This window comes from Agelaius phoeniceus, chromosome 5 (genome assembly GCF_051311805.1).
Source record: "Agelaius phoeniceus isolate bAgePho1 chromosome 5, bAgePho1.hap1, whole genome shotgun sequence".
Taxonomy (NCBI): Eukaryota; Metazoa; Chordata; class Aves; order Passeriformes; family Icteridae; genus Agelaius; species Agelaius phoeniceus.
In genome coordinates this window covers 2176221-2201093 of record NC_135269.1, presented here as the reverse complement: position 1 = coordinate 2201093, position 24873 = coordinate 2176221, and the positions used below count along the sequence as shown (strand labels likewise).

At 37.6% G+C, this 24873-nt stretch overlaps 1 protein-coding gene across 4 annotated transcripts in view; it reads left to right on the top strand.

The window, feature by feature from the left end:
- AEBP2 (AE binding protein 2) overlaps positions 1 to 24873 on the top strand; it is a 41330-nt gene that overhangs the window by 8933 nt on the left and 7524 nt on the right. For all 4 annotated transcript variants that reach the window (XM_054631694.2, XM_054631693.2, XM_054631692.2 and 1 more), the window contains exons 2-5: positions 8629 to 8836; positions 11839 to 11946; positions 19382 to 19568; positions 24490 to 24614. In XM_054631694.2, coding sequence (XP_054487669.1) covers positions 8629 to 8836; positions 11839 to 11946; positions 19382 to 19568; positions 24490 to 24614 — 628 coding nt within the window. The remainder of the gene's footprint in view (positions 1 to 8628; positions 8837 to 11838; positions 11947 to 19381; positions 19569 to 24489; positions 24615 to 24873) is intronic.

The following is a 24873-nucleotide window of genomic DNA, read 5'->3' as shown; positions in this document are numbered from 1 at the left end:
GCTTCAAAAAGAATTTAAAAACAAGTTTTTAATGTTACCACTTGCCATGCCGTATAAAATTCTCTCCCTTGACTATTTTATTTTCTGCTGTTGCTTGCTTAGTAGTCATTTAACAATACATAATTTAATAAAGAATTTTGAAGTCTTATTTTGAAGATTGATTTATGAACACCTCTTGAGTCTGTTCATTTTGAGAAGTTTTTGTTAGAATATTCAGTGTAAAGCATAGATTTGATAGGTTTGATTTCCAGAAAAATGCGTACATGATTCAGAAGCACAAGTGCTTCCAGGTGAGTGGGTGCTTTCTTCTGTCATGCAGCCCTGGAAGTGAAGGTCTTTTTTTCTTTATGTTGTCTAATGTTGCTTTTACTTATTTTTGCCCATCTTGCTTTGCCTGCCTTGCCTGTGAAGGGCTGTGGAGTCAGTTCTGTCTGCCAGAGATCTTTATGGGTGTCATGTGCCAAGAGAAGGCTCTGCCTTCAAAACTCAGTGGTGGACTTTCATTTCATGTAGTCCTGGCTTACTTTTTTGATCCAGGTAGTCTGATTTCTTGCTGCCACATGAGTAATCTTTCTCTTTGGCAGCCATTTAGTGTTCTGCATTCTCTCTTTGCTCTGTTGTTTTTTGTTTTGTTTTGTTTGGTGTTTTTTTTTTTTTTTACATGGTGGCTTATTTATCCACATACACTATATTTTTCTTACTGGTACTAGGTTTTCCTGAACTCAGCAAATGATCATTATCAGTCATGAAATTATTTTGGATACTTTCTATTTAAAGGTTTAAATTTAAGTGGTTTTCTCAGCAAAATCAGCCAAAAAACCCCCTTAGATATGCAGGTAGCTGGAGTTGATTTCTATCTCCTTTGAAGATTCTCTCTGGGCTGGTTGCTGGTTCAATGAAAAAGAACTGTTAGAGCTCTAAAGCATAATGGTATTTTCACGCCACAATCAAACTACATCCATTAAAGTAAAACAAATTGTTTTGCTTGTGAAACATAAATATTTGGTTTAGGGAATTAAATTGATAAATTACTGAAATTTAGTAGGAGTTTATCTGTTACCAATCTAGATGCAATATAAAATACCAAATTTGCCAAAGATGAGCAGAGGAGCAAAAAAAGAACAAGGCAAATCTCAAACTTTCCTGCTCTGTTGTTGACTCATGGTGATCGCTCATGTTTTGGGAGCTCTGTTTTAATCTTATTTTTAAATTGGCATGATTATTTGGAGAACATACAGCCAAAAGATGAACTGAAAACTCCTTGGCCACCTGTGTGTAATTGCCTTGAGCATTCTATTGTGTACTGGTACCCCCATGCAGATGTTCTGACAGTAGCTTCACAAAGACATTGGCATTAAAGTTTGTTTAACACTCATTGAATGTCAGCAAAAATTAAATCTTACTACAAAAACATAGGAATTTATTCTTCCTCTGCTTTTGTTTAGGAGACAAAAATCTAATGTTACTAATCTAATCTGTTATTAATCTCTTGTATCTGTGGCTCCTCTGTTTGGAATTGATGGAGATATTTTAAAATAGGACAGGTGAAAGATCCTCTTCAATGATGGGAGCTGAGGGTTCATAATTAGATAATTTTGAAGTTTCGTGAGGATTTATCTTCACTGGATCTTTAATTCCATTAGGAAGTAGCGAGCACAAATTGCTTTGAATTTAATGGTGTTGAAAAGCTGTTGTTTTTGTCGAACTTGTCCATTGGCCAGAGCTGTACACCACAATTTTCCACCTCTTATCTTGGAAAGTAATAGGAGTAGTGGGGAAAATTGTGAAGTTCTTGTTTTCACTCTCGAGTTTTCTTAGTGAAATGAAAACAATGAGGTGCTGGGGGATGTCACTAAGCATGTCATTATTATTTTCTTTCAATGTTTCTGTTTTGACTTGGTGTTTGTAATTGAATGATTGCAGTTGGTGCTGTTTGTTTTCTTTTGGGATTAGTACCTTTTGTGATTTAGTCTTGCAGGTGGTAAAAGCTTTTCTGTTGATTTCTAAGTTTTAACCCTTGAAGTTGCTGTGAGATGTAACTGTCATTCACACTGTTCCCATTATTCTGAGGTTGTTTTATGTGTCTGTAACAGTTCAGTTTTATTTCTTAAGCTTCCCTCATGGATTAAACCAATGTAGCTGCAGCTGTAAGAGGAAATGACAGAGTATTTCACTGACTAGTAAAAGAGAAAGAAACTAGCAGAGTTATTTATTTTTGTTTGGTTTATTTGTTTGTTTTTTAATCCTTTACCTGTTTACTTATTTCCAGTAAGGTTTGTAGCATTTGTTTTTGGAGGCAGTCTGCTTATTTGATGTTTCATGGCTGGGTTATCAGTGTATTTCAGAAGAAACTGTTCTCAAAACTTGCAGTAGTGTGCAGTTGGATGGCTGCTCAGCAGTGTTGCTTTCAGCCACCCTGCAGTGTGTGCTCACTGCAATTGCTGTTCATTTTTAATTTGATGCTTTCCAAGACGAGTTTTCTCCATATAGGATGTGTCAGGATCGTTTGGTGTCAGCTGAATTCAGCTGGGTCCTTTGGTCCTCCTGCACGGAACATGTGGGGCTGGGAGCAGGCTCTGGGTGGAGGTGCTCTGCCCCAAATGAGCTCCTGTTGATCGGGCTGAAGGGCTGCTTGTTGACCCTCGGGGGCACGGTGTAAGGCCCATCTGTTAGGGCTGCATTTCGCCTCAGGGAAGGTTACTTCAGTTAAGGTCTACAGGGAGTATGTTTAGCAGACATTAAAAGTATAATAGCAAATTGATTGGGCTTTTGTGCATGTGTTCAGTGCCTGGCTCTGCTCTCTCTTCAAGTGGATGGTTGCTAATGGGACTTGGTGGAAACGAAAAATGAAATTATTTTGCTGTTGTTTCAGGTTTTTTGGTGTTATTCCTTCTCCTCTCTGTTCTGAAAGATTAACAAAATCAGGGAAAGAATAAATTTTGGGCATTTCATTCATTAAATTCAGTAGGAAGAATTACTTGCAGTAGTGAGGAAAACACTCTCCTTGGAGAGCCATGTGTGTGTCAGCAGTGATGTGCAGTATACCATTTTATTTAATGCATTAAATCATAGTCTCATTATATTTTTATTCACATTTAAATGTACACAAAAATTAGGGCCCAGGTGTATAATATGTAGTTTAAAATCTGTACATTTTAAATTGTGAATAATTTGGATTTCGTTTTTTTTTCTTTATAGAAAAGATCCACATTTACAAAACTCCAACAGTGGCTTAATTTTGCTCAGATCCTTAAAGGAACAGAATAATCCAGAATTTAAAGAGCTTGAAAAATGCTTTTTGTTTTCTGTGAAGTGAAAATGACTAGCAGCATCTTACAAGTTTTTAGGTATTATTTTTTGTTTCAGGATTGTTTTAAATAGAGTTTGAACTGAAGTAACCAGCTAGATGCATTTAATTGTGTAAGCACTAACCTTTTAACATGAAAGCGCTGCTAAAAATACCTTAATGTTCTTGATAATGAAGACTGCATTATTTCTAGCCACAGGTAAAATAAGTACAGGTAAAAATAAGACCTGAAACAATGCCTTTGAGGTAATGATTCCTCTATTTAAGCTTGAATGGTTTTGCTTAATGAACACATTTTAAATGTCAGTCTTGTGTCAAAGCTGTTGATCTCTAGGTAGAGGGAAAATTTGTAGGAGGAGAGAAAAATGTCTGACCCCTCTGAGAAGATTCTGTATTTTCAGTTCTACCTTGCTGCATTTGGCAGACGCTGCTAGTGTTTGCAGACTTAGTGAAATGAGGTGTGGGTTTAGTATGGCATTTCAGAAAGGCATTCAGTTCTTGCATTTAGACCTGTGATTTTTACTTCAAGTTGATTCAGATGCTCGATTAGGTTGAAAATAGGGACAACATAAGCTCGAAGATCATGTTGTGCTTGCTGTAACAGTTCTAAATTTTAGTAATTAGTCAGCCTTTTGAATGGAGCTTCTTAAAAACTGCTATTGTGTATGCAGGCTCTCTCCAGCAGTGACTGTTTTTGATGCTCTATTGTTTGGGATGACCCCTGAGCTGAACTCTCTGAAACTCAAATGTCTAATGTTCTTCATCAGGCCATGCTCTATAGATCCATTACAATGGAGCTGGAGCCTGCCTACAGCTTGGGAGCAAACCCAGACCTGTCTGTCACTGGCAGGAGGGGAATGCCACAAGCGCCTCCGTTCTGCTCGTGTCATTCTGCTTTGATAGTGGCAGGCAGGCTTTAAACAGATCCCCTGCCTGCGAGAAAGGGACTTAGCAAAAGGCAGAGAAACTTGCTTTAACTTAGCTAAAATCTGTTTCAGTGTCTCTGTTCTATTACCAGGATGTCTGTGTTTTTCTTACTTTGCTTTCTCCTCTTATGCACATTTATTATTTTCCCACTTGTAGGCTTTATGGATTTGGCGTGAGAAAGCAGAAGGGTGTAATTTCCATTACTACCTTCCCTTTGTAAGGGAACCTTTCCCTCTGTTAGATCATCCCAAGCAGATAGAAAGTTGTATTGGATTGAAGAGCCCCAGTCATGGACTGAAAGGTGCACACACTTTTTCTGTAGTCCAAGCCCATCTTGGGCTGAGTGTTTGTGCACACATCTGATTTGCTTATGTGTCCTGTCCTCACGCCCTATGTGAAATTCTGAGAAACAAAAAAGTGGGTGAATTGGCAAGCTCCAACAGACACAGTGTTGCAGTTAAGTCTTCAGAGACTTAGTAGCAGCCACAGCTCTGACTGTAAAACTTATCTTTCTGCTTCATCTCAAAATGGGCAGGTCAAGAGACCGCCCAAGTGAGTGTCTTTGATGTTACATATACTGCAGACTATTCTCTGAAAAGCTTCCTGATATTTTCTCCGTGTAAGAAAGACGAGAGAAAACTACACACACTTGAGCTGTGCTGGGCACTCATCTTTCACAGATTCTCTTTGCAGCCTTTACCTCTTTAGTGAGGGAGAGAACTTGCTTAGTGAGGCAGAAACTAATTCTAGATTTCTTAGTACTGGGAAGCACCTGATCACCTGAAATATGCTGGTTCTGGAGGCACAGAAGAGGAAACAAAAAAAAATGTGTGTTACGTTTTTATTTAACAGATTGTTACTAGAGAAGGAATGGCTAGGGCAGTGAGTCTCTAGAAGGAAGGAGGGCATTTTGTCTTAAATATTAGGCTGTTTTTGCTCAACTGGATTAGAGTTCTATTTTTTCCCATTTTTAGACAGGAATTTGAATAGCTTATAGAATCATAGCTCAGTGTAGCACTTTTCTCAGTTTCCAAATTCTATATTCTACTGCTTGGTTTAAGTGCTGTGGGCAGCCTTTTTTTTATTCCAGTTCCTCTGATACAAAATTTTGATACCGTGTTAATCTGTTAGCCCTCAGCAAACACTTAGGCTATTAAACCTGAACCCAGCAAACATTTAAACAGTAACAGCTAAATTAGCTTGTTACTGGTTTCTTATGTCAATAATAACCCCACTTGTCACGATAGCTTTTGCTGGGATCAGTTGACTTTTACATATTTTTATATTAAAAAACCACAAAGCCTAAGCATTTGCATTACTTAGGCTGTAAAATTGGAGACCTGTGATTTTGTGTCAAGGTATGTTGCACTGCAGTGGCAATGTGAACTAAACAGTCATGGTTTTTGTTTATAATTTTCAGGGGTTTTATAATCTCTTCTTAGAGGAATTAAGTGGATTTCATGCCTGTGGAATGGAGAAACCACACACCTGTGTGACGGTGCACTTCTGCCCTGCTCCAAAATGCTTTCACAGAACTTGTTCAGGGTTATGTTTTCTCATTGCTTTCCCACTTGAGACCAGACTGTAAAGCCAGGGAACTGTTAAATACCCCTCACACTCTGCCCTGTGGTCAGCAGCACCACACATCCTCTCAGTCAGAAATCTGCTTGCAGTGTTTGTGGGGTGTGTGAGAGCAGCCCTAATGCTGGCTGTGAGTGTAGAAACTCGTACTGACTGGAAATAGCTTTGAAGCTTGAACTCCTCCTTGCAAGTGTTTGGGAAGCAGTTTCCTTTGGTACCTTTCAGCTGTGGGAAAGGCAGGGTTATTTATGGAGCTGAGCTGGTGTGAGGCAGCTGTTGCACGAGTGCTGTGTGTGCAGTGCTTTGCCATCCTTGGCTGAGCAGCTTCCTGTCGGGACCACTGATCCGTGTAACAGCTCTGTCTGTGGCAGAAGTGGTTGGGCTCTGTGCCATTCTGTGTGTCCAAACCTACTTCCAAGTGTGGTTTTGAGAAAGCTGCATTTGGATAGCTTAAACTGAGGGAGAGGTGAGATGGTGGCACAATTAACTGTAATCAATTATTCAGTTTTTCTGTCATTATGGGTAAATTTTGCTTTCACAGTACAGTTTTACAGGCTTTATTTTTGGGATCATTTTTTGGCCTAGGCATCAGTTGAGGAAGGAGAAGATGTCAGTCTCATAATTGCATCTATTGTGAGCCTGCCACAGTGGTAAAATTAGGATTACTTGCAACAGGTTTTGCTGATAAAGCTTCTGACAATTTTGTACAGGGATCCTAAAATGCTGTTACAGTGCCTGTAGTTAGTGGCTCTTAATGCTCTTGGGGCTGGGAGCTTCAGCTCAGGACCAGTGGAATACTTTTTTACTAGCTAGTGACAGATTGGGAGATTGTATGTCATAAAAGGAATCAATATTACTGGGGAGGGAAGGGAGACATGGGGAGGGATCATGGAAAGGTCTGTGTATTCAGGGTGTAGAAAGGGGAAGAAAGTAAAGATAGTGGATGTGTGGAAATTTGCTGTGTAGCAGAAAATAGCCTGTATGACTTCTAAATTGTTAGACCCTGTTTGGAATTGGGAGAAGGGTGGAAGAAAGGCTTGTGGTGTTGGTGTAGCATTTAGGAACTATGTGTTTGATATACATTCATTAAAGCAAAAATGTGTTTAAAAGGTATCTGAAACTTTCTTTTTAACTTGGAAGACAAAGGCCTGAAATAGTTGGTCAGTTTTAATAACAGATGGAGCTGGAAGATGATTTTTAAGGGTTCTGTGATTGGGATATGTTATGTTTGTTGGTGCTATCTCTTGAGATAAGTGTTCATCAAACCAAGTTATTTAGAGTAGATAAAAGTAAAGCTTGTAACTGGGAGCATTGCTAAAGGGAATCTGTTATTTAGACTAAGACAAGTCACTTTTTCTTGATAAAAGCAGTGGAATCTACATGGTGGGTGAGAATGGGAAATCTAAACAAAGCAAATATCTGTGATTATTTTAAAATCTGTCGCAGAAAAAACCTGCTAGCATAGTAGTGATTCAAAAAGATACAGATAATGTGAGAAATCACTAGTAGAGACTCTTACAGCAGAGGAGTAAACATGTTAATGGTATCTTCAGATTTTGACTAATGGTGTTTTTTCTGTCATTCATCTCAGTGTGTAATAGAACAATACTGGGCATGTAAACAGTGATGATAAAAATGAGGAACAGCACCTGTACCTTCAAAGCCCAATGGTTGAACACATCCCAGTTGTACTGGGAGGATCTGGTGGAGGCTCTCCAAGGTGGTTGGGATGCTGAAGCAAATCCAGAACATGGAGAGGCTGAGTGCATGTGTTCCTTCAGTTTTGGGAGGAGGAGGGCAGGGTTTTTCTGTGTTCTGATAGGGAGGTTTAACAATGGAGGAGGCAGAGTCATCTCAGCCCTGCAGCTGCCAAGGATGAGAGACAAGAGACAGAAGTTGCAGCACTGGAAATTCTGATGAGATGTTGGGAAACTTCCCCCCCTCCCCCAGAACAAGGTTAGTCAGCCATTGAGAAAATTGTTCAGAGGTAGCAGAAATGCCAGCCTTTGAACACACCCATTAACAACTCCACTGGACAACAACACAGGCAAGCTGATCTCACTCGTTCCTGTTTGAGCAAATTTGACCATCTGGTCTTTGAGGTTCTGTCAGAGATGAGCTATTCTGTAATACTGTGGCTTTATGGAAGAGAAAAACTTAAAGGCCCTAAATGCAACTGAGCAGATAATCAAGATAAAAAAAGCTGTATCAGTAGGTATTTATTAAGGAGGAACATCCATCTCCATAGTTTTTGCTTATATAGGGAAAGGGCATGATCTCTGCAAGTTTTTTCTGATCCATTTGATGCTTGTCTCTGTGTCTGCCATGGTACAGAGCAGAAAGGCTGATGGAAGTGACCCCTGCTGGTCACAGATTTCCTCTGCTGATTCTGGCCTCTGGAAACGTTTTGCAAAACCAAAACAAACAGTTTAGACCATGCACACGAGGAAACTATGCTGGGGCCATGTGGGAGTGCCTTAAACCCTGGGTAGAACTGAAGTGCTGTATTCTTCTTAAGGCTCTAGTGTTGGCAGGGGATGCTGGGCTCAATATATGCAGGATTTTCCATTCCTCCCTTTTGTTCCCAGTGTCCAGAAGAGCTTACACTGTTGATAATAGTAGCTGTTTCCTAACCGTACATTTATTAATAAAGCAATGAACCACATATATTATAAATAATAAATTTGTGCAAGGTTTTCTTTCCAACCTGTCTAAATATATCTGAAACAAAAGAGCTACAGTTTGGATTTGCTCTGTTAACATGCAACAAATACAAACTTTGATTTAGTTTTTGGCTTTTTTTTGTCTTGCAGCATAAGCAGCACTATCATGGACGTAGACAGCACAATTTCCAGTGGGCGTTCCACGCCGGTGATGATGAATGGGCAGGGAGTTGCTGCCTCCTCTGCCAAGAGCATTGCCTATACCTGCTGCTGGGATCACTGCCACGCCTGCTTCAGCTCCAGCCCGGACCTGGCCGATCACATTCGCTCCATACACGTGGATGGGCAGCGAGGAGGGGTCGGTGTTACCTTTGGGTTTCTCTTCTTTCTTATTTGCCAATATTTTGCTCTTGAATGACAGCACCAACTTTTGTTTCAAAATTCTTTTTTTCTGGCTAGTGGCAGGAAAGTTAGTGGCCTAACTTTAAAAATGTAGTCAGTTATTTTCAATAAATTGAGATTTCCAGGGTTTTGATAGTGTGTTGATTTCAATATCCCTGAAGTGCTTACACTTGGAATTCATTTTCTTAAAACTCTTAGTGTACGTGTTCCTGCATGTGAACTCAGGTGAAGTCACATCTTAATTACTGTTACCAAAGGAGTTTCACTACAGGTAAAATCCATCCAGAATGTACAGAAGGGAAGATGTAAGACTGACTCAAGAGTACAGAATCTTAACATAACAGCTTTGTGTGTAATACTGATGGCAAGTTTGCCTTCTATATAATTGCATCTAATTTTTTTTTTTAAACTGAGTTATGTATATAAACATGTAAATTCCAGTCTAATCCCTGGTCAAATGATAATTGGTCTCAATTTTAATGTTTAAAAAACATCTTCAAGTAGAGTAATTTCAACTTTGTACTTAACTACCTCCCATCTTCAAGCTCCCAAATTACCTCTGATGTCTGGAATACATCATGTAAACTACCTTTACATCCAGCACAAGCAATCTGCCTGCTTTAGGCACTATGTGTTACAGCTCTTCAGTTTCTGGGAGAGATAATATCAGTTCTCAGAGTAGAATAGTTGTTATCTTTTGACTTTTTGCCCTGTCAGTTCTTCAGAAGGAAAATGTTAGGCTGTTGCACTTTATCTTCAGTGAATAAGAAACTTAAATAAAATGCTAATTTGCATTACTTTAAATAATTTATTATGTAAATATGTCACTGAAACAGCTGTGACTCTGGCTGTATTTAGATAATATTTTTTGGCATGATTGAACTTTTCAGCTTCATATTTGATGGCTTTTTTCAGTCCAGTATCTGAGCAGAATCATCCATTCAGTGTAGTGGCTTTTTAGCCACCCATAAGATGATTTCTGAGTTCTGTCCAGAGGTGTGTAAAGGTGTTACATGAAACCTGCACGAAACAATGTAATGAATACGGTGTATTTGGGTCTTTGCTATCCCATCCATGACTCCTTTACATTTCTTAAAAAGGGGCTGGAAGATTTTGCAGATTTTGGTTTGGGTTTTTTCCCCCTGTATTTTCTTTCTTGTCACTTACATTTTATGTGACATGATTTGTGGATATTCTTATTTAGAAATATTGCACTGTATTTGTATATTTGAAAGGGGAGGTTGTTGGAAGTGCAAAGTGTTATAAGTGTTGCATTGAGTTCACACTTTTGAATGCCTCTGCTGGAGTTAATTTTTTGGGAAGTTCCAAGGTAGGGGCTGTGGAAGGCGGATGTGTTCTGGTGGGTTTGTTTCAGGGATTTGTCTGCCACCTGCCGGTGAGTGTTCAAGTGTGTTGGAAATTGTCTCCTGCTTTTGATGGCATTTCAGACCTTACTTAAATACAATGGCTTTGAATTTGAAGAAAAGTGGGGGTTAAGTAATTGCTTATTGAGAATGGAAAGGAATAGGATAAACATCTTTGCATGGTAAAATGTATTTTTTCCAGTTAATACCAAGGTCATGGCTCCAGTCCAAACTAGATACATCCACAGAGCCTGGGAAGCTTTTTGACAAAACAGTTTTGCTTTTGAAAGATGTTATTTCAGAAATATTTTGGGATCAGTTCTTGGGTTCCCAAGAAGCCTTGTGTAGACTTGTAGCCTGTGGTTGCAAACCCAGGTCCTTGTATTTCCTCCATCTGTAAGTTCCCAGTAACACCTTTGCCAAGTGCCCTGCAGTCTGCAGTTGCTGCTGGAAATGCCAGTGCACTTATGGAGCTGCTGCAGAGCCAGAAATCTCAGAAATTCCAGTTCTGTGGCTTTGAGGGGATCTCAAAACTGAGGAGTGGCAGACCCCAAAGGTTCAGGGGCTTGGGCCTTGTGTCAGTGGGTGTGGATCAGTCCCAGCTACTGAGGGGTTTCCAGCTTTGTCTGAGTAGAGCTGGGTTATGGATCTATTGTACAGCAAGAACGTAGAACTCCCGTGGCTGCTTTTTCATTTGGAAAATAAAATCTTTTGAAGGTTGAGGGGGTTTTATTCTCCAAAAGAGAACAAGAAACTGAAATCCAATTAGTTTCCTGCATTTCTGAAAACCTGTGTTACGAACAGTGCTGTTCCTGGGAACTTTCTTTTGCTGTGACAAATTAGGGCTTTACCTCCCTTCACCCACAGACCTGTTGAGGAAATTCTAATGAAAGGCAAGTTCATTGAACTTTTTTTATTCCCTCAGTTACAGATAAACACAATGAGAGGACAGAGAAAAGCAGCATGAGTGAGTTCTGCTCCCCTTAATGCACTATTGTGCACGTGATTGTTCTGTACACTGGAATCACAAAACAGCCATAGATTTTGAATCCTGTGAGAAATGGTAGCTTCCTTCATCAGGAATTGAATGTAAGGCCCTAACTAGAGGTATCTGGTATTCCAGAATACAAAACTCCAGTAGATAGACTGCATTGCAATTAGAAGTTTTTACTTTTTCATGTTCAAGGAATAACTTAATTGCTTATGAGAGCAAATAATTTTATTTCTATAACTACTACCCAGAAAATGCAATTTTTTCATTTAAAAATGGTCTGTCTCCATATCTGGTGGATAGAGATACTGAGTGCAAACACAAATACAGCAGACAGAGCGTGTTGCTCTTGATTGTGTTTATCTGCAGGAGCATCTGTCTGTTGGTATTTTCTTTCAGTGACCTGTTCTTATTGAATACTTGGGCTTGTAATTATTTTTTCCTTGGTGAGATATGAGGAGTGTGTTTCAAAATGAATGGTTATTGTTCAGAATTCTTTGAAGTGTTGTGAGATGTTGTAAATACAGCCTTCTTTGCTAATGTGCTTTTTATTTACTGTTCTCTCCGACTCGTGTAAACTTAACCACGTTTTTACTCTATTAGGTGTTTGTTTGCTTGTGGAAAGGTTGCAAAGTATATAATACACCTTCGACAAGTCAAAGTTGGTTGCAGAGGCATATGCTGACACACAGTGGGGACAAACCTTTCAAGGTAAGGCTCGTTGTAACATACATTATCTCTCATCTTTAGAAAAATTCTCTTTATTTTTCCTAATACAATATGTCAGTTGAAAAATATCATCACTGGAGTGAGCTGAAGAAAAGTGAGCTGAGCTTTCTTCTTTGCAGTAATAGTGCCCACAGGTCCTGTTCTTTTACAAATGCAAGTGAAAAAACTCTTATTGCTTCTCTATCCCTGTTTCTTTTAATCTATAAATGGCAGGAAGTGTAAAAGTGAATTGTGCTAAAGTTCAGGGGGTTTGTGCATTTTGAGGTTGAGCTGCTTACACTGTAAGAGTGAGGTATTTTCTCTCATACTTTACACTTGCACATTGAGTTTTGGATCATGGCTGATGGTGACATTCCTGCTTGAGTAAGAGCTGCTTTTGTTAAATTCAGTAGAAGCACTGGCAGTGACTGTTTATGGTTCATTCTGTGAACAGAATAAGGAAGTCGGGAATGCAGGACCATTGACCTGAGTGTATTTCCTGCACAGTATTTTCTAACTTTCTCTTTCTTTCTCCCCTTAATCTGTACCTGCAATTCTAGGTATAGTAGTGTTTATCATTCCCATATCCACCAATCCGTTATTAATGAGCTGCTTCATCCTCTTATGGATACAGTTGGGGCAGTTCATAGCTGTCAGTCCTGGATCACTTGATGGTAAGTCCCACCCACAATACTTCAGACTGAAGTTCTTCCATGTAGGATATGAAAATGAAATAGAATTTGGGGGTTTTTTTGAGTTTAGGTAGCAATTTATGCCTCCTGCTCTCCCACCCCTAACCTCACCAAGTTTTAGTCCCTGTTTTCCCTCTCTTCTCTTTCTCCTCAGGTAATACCTTCCACTTTAAAAAAAAATATTTTAAGGCAGCTTTATAACTAAAAATACTTTTCTGTTACAGGGATTTCTTTCTGTAGTTACATTTTCTATATAGGTTTTAATAATAGTTATGACAGAAAACAAAACTAAATTAAACTCAAAACCAAAAGAGTAAAAATAGTCCATTGCATGTGAAAAAAGATTTTTTTACCAAACAGATTTTTTTTTTTCCATACGGAACTATGTAGTTTATACTGAAAATTTCTGACTCAAAGTAACCACAGGAAAATGAGTTTTAAGGTTATCATACCCTGTGTTTGAAGGAATTAGTTTCTTGGAAGGATAGCATAAGGATCATAGATCCCTGCAAGTTTGCAGATATGGTTGTTCCAGGAACTGATCTAATCTTAACTCCTAATCTCTGATTATTATTATTATTAATAATAATAATAATAGTGGTAGTAGTAGTAGTAAAGAAAACAACCACCAGTTACCAGAGGAAACTTGTACCTTAGGTTTTCTCTATTTTGGAATGAAATATTTTGTCTACCTCAAAGTATAATGGCAAGCTTTGTTCTTGGATGAAAGTCTTTTAATAGCTTAGTGTGTGTTCTTCTTTGGTCTAGATGAAAGAAACTCAACTGTAGAGACACTGGGTTGAAGAGGTGGGCATAGCTTAGAAACACCAGTAGTACTTCAGAGTGTCAGCCTTACCTAGCAAAACAGAAGTTTTTTGGCTAGGCTGGTTACAGCTAGAGCCCTAAAATTGTCCCCAGTTGTTTGTGATAATAATCATCTTGTGTTCAATATCTGTTGTTTCACCAGCTGATTTTCTGTCCTTTCTGGTGCTACTGAGAGAGAACAAAACATTGGAGGGTTGCAGTAGTTAATCATCCTGGCTCAATGTGTGTCACTGCAGCATTTTTTCTTACTGTTGTCTGGAGTCCCTCTGTTTGTTTTTTATCCCTGTATTTCTCAATCTGTTCCTGGGAGCTTTGAATGGAGGATAATTGTGGTCTGAGTAGAATTTTGTAACATCTTTTGTTCCCCTGTCATTTATGCTGAAATAAGCTTCAGGGCTCACATGAGGTAGCCAAGTATGTGAGTGTCTGTGATGGCAATCTATTAATTAGCTGGCTCCTTTCCTTCATTTGCTGCTTCTTTTTTTTATGCTAACCTTAGAAATCTACTCTCTGAGACAAAAAACACTTCAAGTGTTGGATATTAGTCTTGACCAGTCCAAGAACAGACTTTGATTAATTGTTTTGTGGCAGCCAGTCAAAAATGGAGCCAATGTGTCCATTTTGTGCATTTAGCTTGTCTCATAAATCTTAATTGCTCACCTTTCAGGGAAAGCCAGATTTTTTGAAGTCAGAGTTGGTTTAAAGACCTGTTCTTGATAATTACTGCAGACAAAATATCTCCCAAAACCTAAATTGCAAATGAAACTTCAGTTGCCTCATGAGGATATACTTGAATCCTAACATAAAAGGAAGGAATCTGTCATTTTGGAAAACTTGCAGAAAATAATCATTCAGTGTTTTAGGTAAAAAATAATGTTGGGATTTTTGAGGAAAGTTGTAAGAAGTGGTAATGGAAATAGTACAGCTCTATGCTGTTGTCTGAAGAACTGCTATTTAGAATGTTTAAAAGAAAAACAAAGAATCTTAGCTAGGAAAATGACAACTAGAAAATTGGAAATCTTACTTTTGGAAAGGTAAATCAAATAGTGACCAGAAGAGAGTAATAAGTATATCACAGATTGATATATTCTTACATTTCTAGTGAAAAGAAGAGAGAAATGTAGTTTCTTAAATTGAAAAGCATTGTGGACTGTCTCAAACGTAACTCTCTTTTGCATAGAAGCATACATCCCTGTCCAGCTCCCCTTTGGCTTGCAAATGGGCTCATTTTATGTAGTTGCACATTTTGGGTTTAATTATCTCTTTTAGTGATACACATGGAGTTGTCCTTTGACTAAAAGCTCCATTCAGCTCTAAATGAGCTGTTCCGATTTCCTTATTGGAAGGTCTTTGTGGGTTTTAGCTGCCCTTCCCATTCATTCCTATCAATCATGTGACTGTGCAGTTCATTTGTCACAGAAATGAACCCACTTCTAAATTTCAAAGGCAAAATGGTTCATATTTTCATAAGTTTATCCTTTTTTTTCCTGGTTGTGTGGTTTAGTGTGTCCCTCTCATCATGAATATTGCAGTACCTGTGTCAGAGAAAAGGTACATTTCCTTATGGATACCTATTTTTGAGACTGTTGTGATGCTAGCTCCTTTTTTCTGTGGGGCAATATCTAGGTAGTGTACACCCAGCTCCTCTCTGAGTCATTTCCTTCACAGTCTGATTTTAGCCAGTCCTTTTCATATTTTTTTGCCATTGTAGACATTCATTGAGTATGGGTATTCTCTCCAAAGACATTTAGTGTGCTCATATTGTGCATGATTTTACTGACAGTTGAGAGAGTAAACCCTCAACATTATTCTTTTGTAGATCTCTTACGGCACAATTTTGCAGCGTTTTAGAAACCAGTGGAATATTGTGGATTATCATCAGCATGCAGGGCTGGTCCTGTTGAGGGTTCAGCAACTTGGCTCTCAGACCTTATAGACAGGATGTAAGGGAATAATCTGTTGAGTCAGAAAACATCCTGATTTCAACAAACTGCCCTTGGCAAGTTGAAAAGAAGTGAATATTAAGATATTCCATCTTTCTTGTCCTTAACTTGGCTGCTACAAGTATTGGAATAGTTAAGGGAGTTGTGACAACCTGTGTTTTCCAGCATGGTGTCTGGTGTAGGGGCAAAGTTAAATTAATCAAGTATTATTTGGCACTGAAGATTACTTGAAGACACATCAAATGAGCTCTTGGATGTTGGGCACAATGAAAGGACAAATGGTAGATGAGCATGATATAGTGGGAGATCTATGCAAAATAATTGCATAAAATAAAAATAAAGTAAAAATTCAAGTAATAATAGTTGCATGTAGCATTAGGATTGGGGTTGATGATCTCAAAGGTCTCTTCCAACCTAAATGAATCTATAAGGATGCATGTGGGAGTGCTAGCAGCTGCTTCCACCCATGGATTCTAGTGGATGTGCTCTTCGTGTTCAAGAGCAGTCATGCGAGGTTTGCTCCTGTGGGGTAAATGTTTCTAGTGACAACAAATGATAGTGCACAGGTTCATTGCAGGCTTCTCCTTAAAATGGAGGAAGAAAGGAGTATTAAAAATGAAGTTTGGTACTCCCTGTAACTTCCAGAATTCATGAAGGGATGGCTGCATTTGATACAGCTCTCAGTAGAGTCATGCTTGGTGAAATGTAGAAAACACAGGAGAGCAGCTCCAGTCTTCATTGGCAATTCATGTCTCTTACTCTCTTGGCAGAATATTTTCTGTCCATTAGAGCATTGTAGATGTAAAATGTAAAGGCACTCTGCCCAAACACTCAGATGTTGAGACAATAAGAAAGTTTATCCAGATGTCTAAACTATTTCTGTTAGATTTACCAGAAAAAATTACACATTGAATAACCCAAATAGGAGATTTGGTTATTTTGAAGTTAGAACAAAAAGCTGCATTGCTAGATACTTTTATATCCTGTTTGTTAAAGTCATTGGTCGTTACTGCCCATTAATAATGGTGGGTATGGGTACACTGGAGAAATTAAACTTCTTACATGTTTACTTCCTTTCTCTTGAAGTAACATATCCACCAATCCGGACCCAATCTGTTGTATTTCAAATTCAATGCAAAATTTTGAGATTTAGGTTTTGGGGGAAAAATGACAAGATTGGTTCAAAGTTGTGCATTATAGTTGAGTTTGATTTATTAGAAGGCCTCTAGAGCTATATAATTATCTGGTGGGAAGCTGATTTGGTGTGACTTACCGTCCAGAGATCCTGAAGTGACAGCCTGAACTGCTCCTTTATCTTTGGAGAGAAGAGACTTTACCCATTAGTAACGGATTGCTGGATATATTATTTTAGAGAAAAAAAAGAACAAACAGGTAAGATTTTTTCATTCTCCTCTTCTACTATTTCCTATCTACTGCAAAGGCATTCTCTGTCATCTTTGATCTATCAGCTGTTGATTATTTGAAGACATTATCAGGTAGTCTCAAAGTACACAAAATCTGAAAGTAATAATTTCTGCAAATATTTTGTACTGTGGCTGTAGACTATTAATACACTTTCTGGAAAAAGACAATTTCTAGTTGCAAGTAACAGATATTGAGGATCTAAGGATGTTGGTTTAGGGATTTTGAAAGTTAAACTTGGGTAGAGCAAGAAAAGTTAGCAGTAGCTTCTGTAGATAACCCATATAGAATATTTGGGATTGTTTGCTCTGTACATGACAAGAAAAAAGTTATGACATCATGAGTCAACCTGCAGTTTGTCATAAAACAGTGACAAGAAGTACAGTTATGGTTTGAAAAGTTTTAGAAAAGTGCCTGACACATAGTTTGTGCTTTTTTCCCAAAAATGTTCCCTTTTTGATACCATATTTAACTTGGAATATGATAATGCATGCACTGTACCAAGGCTTTAGGTTATTTTTGATCTCTAGCAGGCATTGGTAAAACTAAAATTTTAATTTCTCAGTGTGACTGAATTTCAAGATATAGGCTGGTTTTGAGCTATTTTTTTTTTCTGATGGTGTTTGTGTGATCAAGAGCTGGAATCTGAAGTCAGGACCACATTAGTGAAAGTTAATCCTAAATTTAGATTTTGTGGCTTACTTTCATGCAGCTGCCTTTATGGGCAAGACAGCTATTTCAAGGACAAAAAAAAGGAGAGGAGAAAATGTTTAAACTGATGCACACATGCATTGTAGACTTATCTGTTGATTGTGAGTTGAACAATCTTTCATAAAAACTAGTGGTTTGGGTTCAAGGTCAGCTTGAGGGGTTTAGCCGTCTTAATTTAGTGGATGCTGGCCTTACCCACAGCAGGGTCTTGGAACTGAATGACTTTTAAAGGACCCTTCCAACCCAAACCACCCTGTGATTCTGTAAGTGCAGATTTTAAAGAAAGGAAAATTGTGTTGAAGTTACCATAGTGCAATGAGATCAGCATCCAGAGTGTGCTGGGATTCACAGGTGTGCTGGGATTTCTTCCGTTCTAAGTCACTGGAATCTAAGCAGACAATATTGCTGTGGTTTGAACATGGGAAATCTTAGGGCAAGGTTAAAAGGCATAGGGGGGATTTTGGTAGAGATCTTCGCAATTCTTGAGATGCTTATTAGTGGGGGAGACAGGGAGGAACAAATACAGTGTGAAGGTTCCTCAAGTTTTTTGTCAGGGAATTTTACATTTGAGTTAGTTCACAGAGAACTTCCTTCATAGAGAACATTACATAGAGAACTTCCTCTAACTCCCTCTAAGAATTCTTCCCTTTTAAAAAACACTTCAAACACACACAAAAAAAAAGTGAAGAACTTTCAATTTTTGCCTGTTACTGTCTTGAAATCTGTGTACATGTTTTTAGTCCTATAGCAAGTATTAAGCACAGTTTTTGTGGACACTGTATTTTGCTACTGATCATGAAAAACCAATTGCTAAGTCTGAGGCAGAAATAGACTTCTCAGTTCTGCAACCACTGTTAGAAAACAGCACAGTTGGCGTTTAGGGGCAAAAATTGGGACATGTGGATTTCTAAAGCTGTTTCCTTGTCTTCCAATCAAGAAGAAAAATCAATCATATGGATACACAACTAATTGCAGCCAGTGATTAAATGCATATTCTAAAATTACTTTTCTATTCCCCATATAAGCTCAGAGCACAATAGAAAAGGGTTGTGCTTCCCTCTCCAATGGTATAATTTAAATACTTCTTTTGCAAATGAAATAATTGTAAATATGAATCAGATACTTATAAAAGTACCAATAACTGTAGCCAGTACAAGCTTAGTTGCTGCTGTCATTGTTTGTATGTTTCTACTTGATTATTGTTGGATCTTATTTTTCTGTTGAGAGAGGACATTTTCTTTAAATGAGAACTACCTTAAATGCTCCTGAAGTAATAGCAACATCCCAAAATGAATGTATAAATAATTGGTACTACAACTTCAGTAAAGGTAGTTTTAGACAGAACTGTAGGGCAGCTGTTCATTGACTTTTTATAGCTTTTACACAGAGCAGTGAGCTGTTTCAAATTTCATGTGGGTAAGGATGTATTTGTTACTTCTGCCTTGTCACAAGAAAGGAGGATGTTAGAGGATGTTACTGTTACCAGATGGAGAGCATTGGAGAGGTGTTGAAACAGTAACAGTGTTTTGAAAGGCAAGGGAATGTTGGTCTATGAAGAGGGAAGTTTGCTAGTGCATTGTTTGAGATTATTTTTATGCTCTACAACAAAAAATATAGTATGGCATAAAAAATATTGTATAATGAAATAATTATTGAGAGTTAAAAACTTCAATCAAACATATTTCAGAATACTTATTTTGTTTTTCTTTTTAAGAATTGCATGGTCATTAAGAATTTGGTTTTGCTTTAGTGTGTTGGAAGTTGAGGCAGAAAAGTCACACCAAGGTGTCTGAAGCTCCTGTGCCACACAGGCACTGATGCAGTTGTTGTGTTTTTTCTCACTAGTGTGTAGTTGGTGGGTGCAATGCCAGCTTTGCATCTCAGGGAGGACTTGCCCGTCATGTGCCCACACACTTCAGCCAGCAGAACTCTTCTAAAGTTGCCAGCCAGCCAAAGGCCAAAGAGGAATCTCCATCTAAAGCTGGAATGAATAAACGAAGAAAATTGAAGAACAAGAGAAGACGATCACTACGTAAGTGTTCCGCAGAAGTTCTTGAAAGGTTTGTCTTGGAGTGAAAGTTCCTCCTCACTCTGGTGGTTTCTCTGCAGATTTGAATCTGGTAGGGTTGGCATTCCTTGTGATGGGAAGAAAACAATTACAGGTTCTCTTTGTGTTCCTTTTCAGGGTAAAACTCTGTGTGTCAAGGAAAAGTATCAGTTTTCTATGAGCAACAATTGGAGTTGCCAACTGAAAGAAGCTTTTCATTTCAGAGTTGCTTTTTCTTTACTGACTCTATTACTGTTGGAAAGGGTTCTGTTTAGTGCTAATGAGATCTGAAGTTGAGACAGAGATTGCAGATTCATATAAATTAGAGATAAATGCGTGTTATATAAGCTCTTTTTTGAGCGCAACATTTCATTATGTTAATGACAGTTTTATGAGCATAACCAAGATCTAATTTTGGGCAGAATTGACTTGCTATGTTTTTTTTAATGTGTCTCCACATAGTTGCTGTTCATTAATTTTATATGAACCAATGTGCTGAGATGTGTGATTTGTCATTGAAAGTGAGAACTGTTTCCTCTAGCAAGAAATCATGACTTACCTAGTACCTCTTCTAGTCCATTTGGACCTGGTACTTTGATTCCTGAGTTGTCCTAGCATTAGACTAATAAAACATCAAATATCTATAGAAATTCTAATCTACAGAAATAGCTAGGAAAGATTAGGGAACTGTTAAAATATTTCACTTTGGGCTATAATTGCTTTGGATGCAACTCTCCAGTACCAAACTGATCATTTGCTAATATTAAAGTGTTACTCTGCCACCTGCATTTTAGAAGAGACATTAAAAAACCCTTAAGAATTTTTACTGCTGGTATGTCAACAGCTGAAGAAAAAAACACATGTATTTTTACTTGTGGTGCAAAATCCATCTTACAGTATTGGAAAGTAGAACAAGGTACCTTTTTATAGGTTTTATTCCACAGTTTTATCTCTCCAAAATTTTTCTGTAGCAGAACATATAACTGTATCCATCCTTCTCTCCCTGTGAGGTAATACAGTTTCCAGTTATTCAAACAGTACTGCAACAATGGATTCACATACTAGTGGTCTTAGGTGATTACTCATTATCACACAATTGGGATTTATTCTTAATACCTCACCTGTGTTTTAAGGAACTTAATGGAAATTTATGAAGCAGTGGTCATGTTTCTGCCTTGCATGCAGACCAGCATGTCCTGGGAAGTTACATTATCCTCTGGACTTCTGAAAAGTTTCCTTTAAAATTCTTATTAGTCTTAAAATATATATGAGCAAATTGTATTGTGAAACACATCTTAAAAGTAGAGATTTCAAGAATTCCTCTGGTTTTGGTTCAACATTTAAAGAAATCAGAAAACTGTTCCTGTCATTTTCAGAATTTGATTTTTAAAGAGCTTTCCCTTTCACTGTGGAAATCTGGGTAAATGAGAAGGGAAGGCTGATCAGTGAAGGATTATAGGCTCACTTTGCAGTATCTTTTTGCAGCTTAGATGTAATGAGAGAGACATCTTGAGATAATTGCAGCTTCCTAAAGGATCATCGTGATTTGTTGACTGTTACTCAAAATATAAAGGTCTGAGACTGGTCACTTGAAAATTCTCATTTTCAGGAGTTCCTGAGTTGCATGTTACCTTGCTTCTCCACATTGATTTTGTTAGGTGGCTGATTTAATGCATCTTAATTAATTTTCACCCCACTATATGCAGTAGTTTTTCAGATTGGAATTTTATTAGTAATTGATAAACATCATATTATATTATTTGACTTACAAATTTCAAATCAGAGCTTCATAATTAAAAGTTCAAATCACCTGTTAATATGCTGTAGTTGTAATAAGAATTTGCTGCAGAAGTTATGAATGAATTTATGGCAAAAAAATGGAAATAATAAATATTGTGGCAATGTTGAAGACCAGACTGCAGTATTTGAATGGTCTGCTGTCTTGATCAAGTGTTGCACAGGAAGAAAAATGACAGCTGCTTGAGCAATTTCTTATCTTCTTGCCTCTTGAGACAAATGCAATCCTGGCTGTAGACTTTTGCCTTAAGGCAGAAATCATCTCTAACTGAATTGGGAACTGACTACTGTAATGTATTTCTCCAGAGGGTATGTGACCCAGAAATGTATCCAAAGTTGATGGCATTTTCTGAAAATGCTGAGTATTGGCAGCCTTCCTTTCAAACTTTGGGTGGCTTATTGTTGGTGAACTGAAGGTGACAAAGGACTGATACAATCTTCCTTGTCTTTGTTTCTTAGCTTGGTTTTAGTTAATGAAGTGTGCAAGTTTGTGTGTTTTGTCTTTACAAGAAGAATGGGGGAAGGCAAAACCTTTATCTAGGAAGCCAAAATAACACAATTGACATCATTAATTATTTTCAGTTTAGAGTATATAAAGCTAAATACCTAAGAAGGATTTATGTTTAGATATTTTAAGTGCCCCAAAGGAGAGATGTTTAACTCATTTAACCAGGTTCTCTGCAAGTTCTCTTCTCTTACAAGGACTTGATGATATGGGTGTAACACAAAATGCCATTTAATAGTGGACAATCTGTTTAAATCACTTGCAGATAATAATTTGACAAAAGCTGGCAGTTTTTCAACACAAAACAATTTGTCTCTGAAAAAAACCTGTTGTCAGTACCTTCTTTCTACCTCATGGTTTTATTAGACCCTGGCTTTTTTTAAAGGTGTAAGTGGATTACTAAATATTTATTGACAATTAATGGCTGATATATGGTGTGACGGAAGCACCCTCATGTCTAAATTCCTAATAGTTTAAGTACAGCAAATTTATACATTTACTTTCTCTATTTTATATCTGAAGGTAACACCCTTTTGTGAGAGAATGTATAATGAAAAAGGAGACTTTACTGTGGCTATATGTGATGAGACTACAATCTTCTAACTGATACTTTTTAAAGAGAATTTCTGCTGTTACTTAATTGGGTTTTTTTAAGACCTTACCATTTCAAAGTGTTTTACTTTTCTTTTGTCCTGTCTTATGTTTTTATGTTCTTATAAGTCTGAAAATCAGCTTTTTATCATAAAAGCTTGTTTTACTGGTGGCACCCTTTTAACTGGTCACGTTCATGGTGCTGTAGAGATCTTCTTTGTCTTAGAAATTTTGATGTAGAATAGAATAATTCAAGATTAGAGTCCATGGCTGGCTTTCTCTTCTGGGTGGCCTTTTACGTGTTCCCTCATTCATGCAGAGGGGCTTTTAGAACCAAATATATTGCAAGTGTGCACCTCTAAAATAGGTCACAGTATTGCTGTTCTGAAGCTGCTTTGACTACAATATTGTCACTCTCTTTTTCATTGCAAAGATGACACTGTAGTTATTAACATGCATGATAATCAAGTTCACAGGAGGAATATAAGAGAGATAAAGAAGCTTTCTGTCCATGAAAACTTTATTACTTATGTAGAGCTTGGTTTGCATTTGGTGGGTTACTGATGTGATGGTGTAATTTATTTGACTTAAGGAACTGATGTGTATTTGAACATGCATTATTATCACGAAGTAAGATACTTAAATCCATTTTCTCAAAATCATTTTGGGGTAAAGAAGCATAGAAAATACTAACACTTAAGAATAATATAAATAATTCACACACTTCTGAAAAATTGTACCCTTTCTTCTCAGTTTGCTGAATGTTTTCCATTGTAAGTCCTGGAGAAGTTTGTTGCATAAACCTGAGAGCAATGATTTGTTGTTTTTTTCCCCTGCTTTCCATCCTCCCTCCTTTCCTCCCTCAGAAATATTTATAAAATATTTATATGCTTGTATCACTGAGCACCTGCAGCACGAGCTGGGGTCCTGCATTGCCACTTAGAGTGAGAACTCATTGCAGTGAGATGATTGACTAATTGGCAGTGTCCAGCTGAGATGGAGCAGGGACAGAACACAATGTACAGATGAATGCTTACCAACAATCAGCCCCAGGAGTGCAGCAAGTGCTAGCTCCAAGTGCAATTTGTAGTTCATTTTGAAGTCATGGTTAGAGGAATAGAGAATGCTGCTGCTTTAAAGGAAGGCAGCAAAAGTTTGAATCAATGTTTGTGCAGATTTCGGAGTAATACATAGTTGATAACCAGTTCCTATTCTTAGTTTTAATTTCAGTGTGTTATTTAATAAATTGCTGCTCTCAAGTAAGGCTTTAAAATGTGAATATTTTCATTCTGACTTTTTAGCTAATGTAATGTAGTTACAGTTTTATATGGTATATTTTAAAACTTTTCTGTGAAATATTTCTAATACCATGCAAATATGTTCTTAATAGCAATTATTTTTTAGTGCAAGTACTTTTAGTGTAGAATTGATGGACTGTATATTACACCCTAAATCAAAATTCAATAATCTTTCTATTGTTCAAGAAACACTTAACTATAAAAATCCTTTTCTAAAAGGAAAAGATCTTTATAATGCCTGCTGGTTTTATACTGGTTGTAAAATCTCAGATGGGTGTTAGCTGTGCTTTACTCATTATAAATTGAAGGTTAATGTGTGATGCATGCAGCTTGTGCTTCTTGGGTAGAAGATATTTGGTAATAGTCCAAGAACATGGAATGACAACATGTAAATAGAAAGAAATGTGTAATAGTGTGGAGTTTTTCACCTGACTGTTCAGCATTATTGAAACTGAAATGAGTGGATGTGGTTGCATTTTTGGAAATAGCGGTTTCATTCACAGCGAGTGTGTTTTGAACAAACTTGAATTGTGCTTCTCTAGGAAAAATTTCTGCCTCTCAGCAAAAATGATGTCTGCAGTTCTCTGACAAGGTAGTGCTGCTGACAGAAGGATAAATGATTTACTAATGACACTTCAGACCTATTTACATGCTTGAATGTGTTTGAATGCTTTCAGTGTGTTGAACACTAAGGATCTCTTTTCCTTTTTTCCAGCAAGACCTCATGACTTCTTTGATGCACAAACACTGGATGCTATAAGACATCGAGCCATCTGCTTTAACCTCTCAGCACATATAGAAAGTTTAGGAAAAGGCCACAGTGTTGTATTTCATAGTACTGTAAGTATTTATAGGATGAATTCTGTTTGTTTGCCTTTGTGTCTAAAAAATCCAATCTTTCAGAAAGATTTCTGTTTTCTTCTTACTGCTGTAGACATTTAATCAGAAATAAGCAATAGTGGCTCTTTGGTATTGTTGAGCTGTCCACCGTTGTTAGTAAATGAACTTCTAAGAGCTATTGGTGGTAGTTGTTCTAGCTCACAGATTGAGGGAATTGCAACATTTCCTGTCCAGTTGGGGAATGTCTAACAGCAACTTT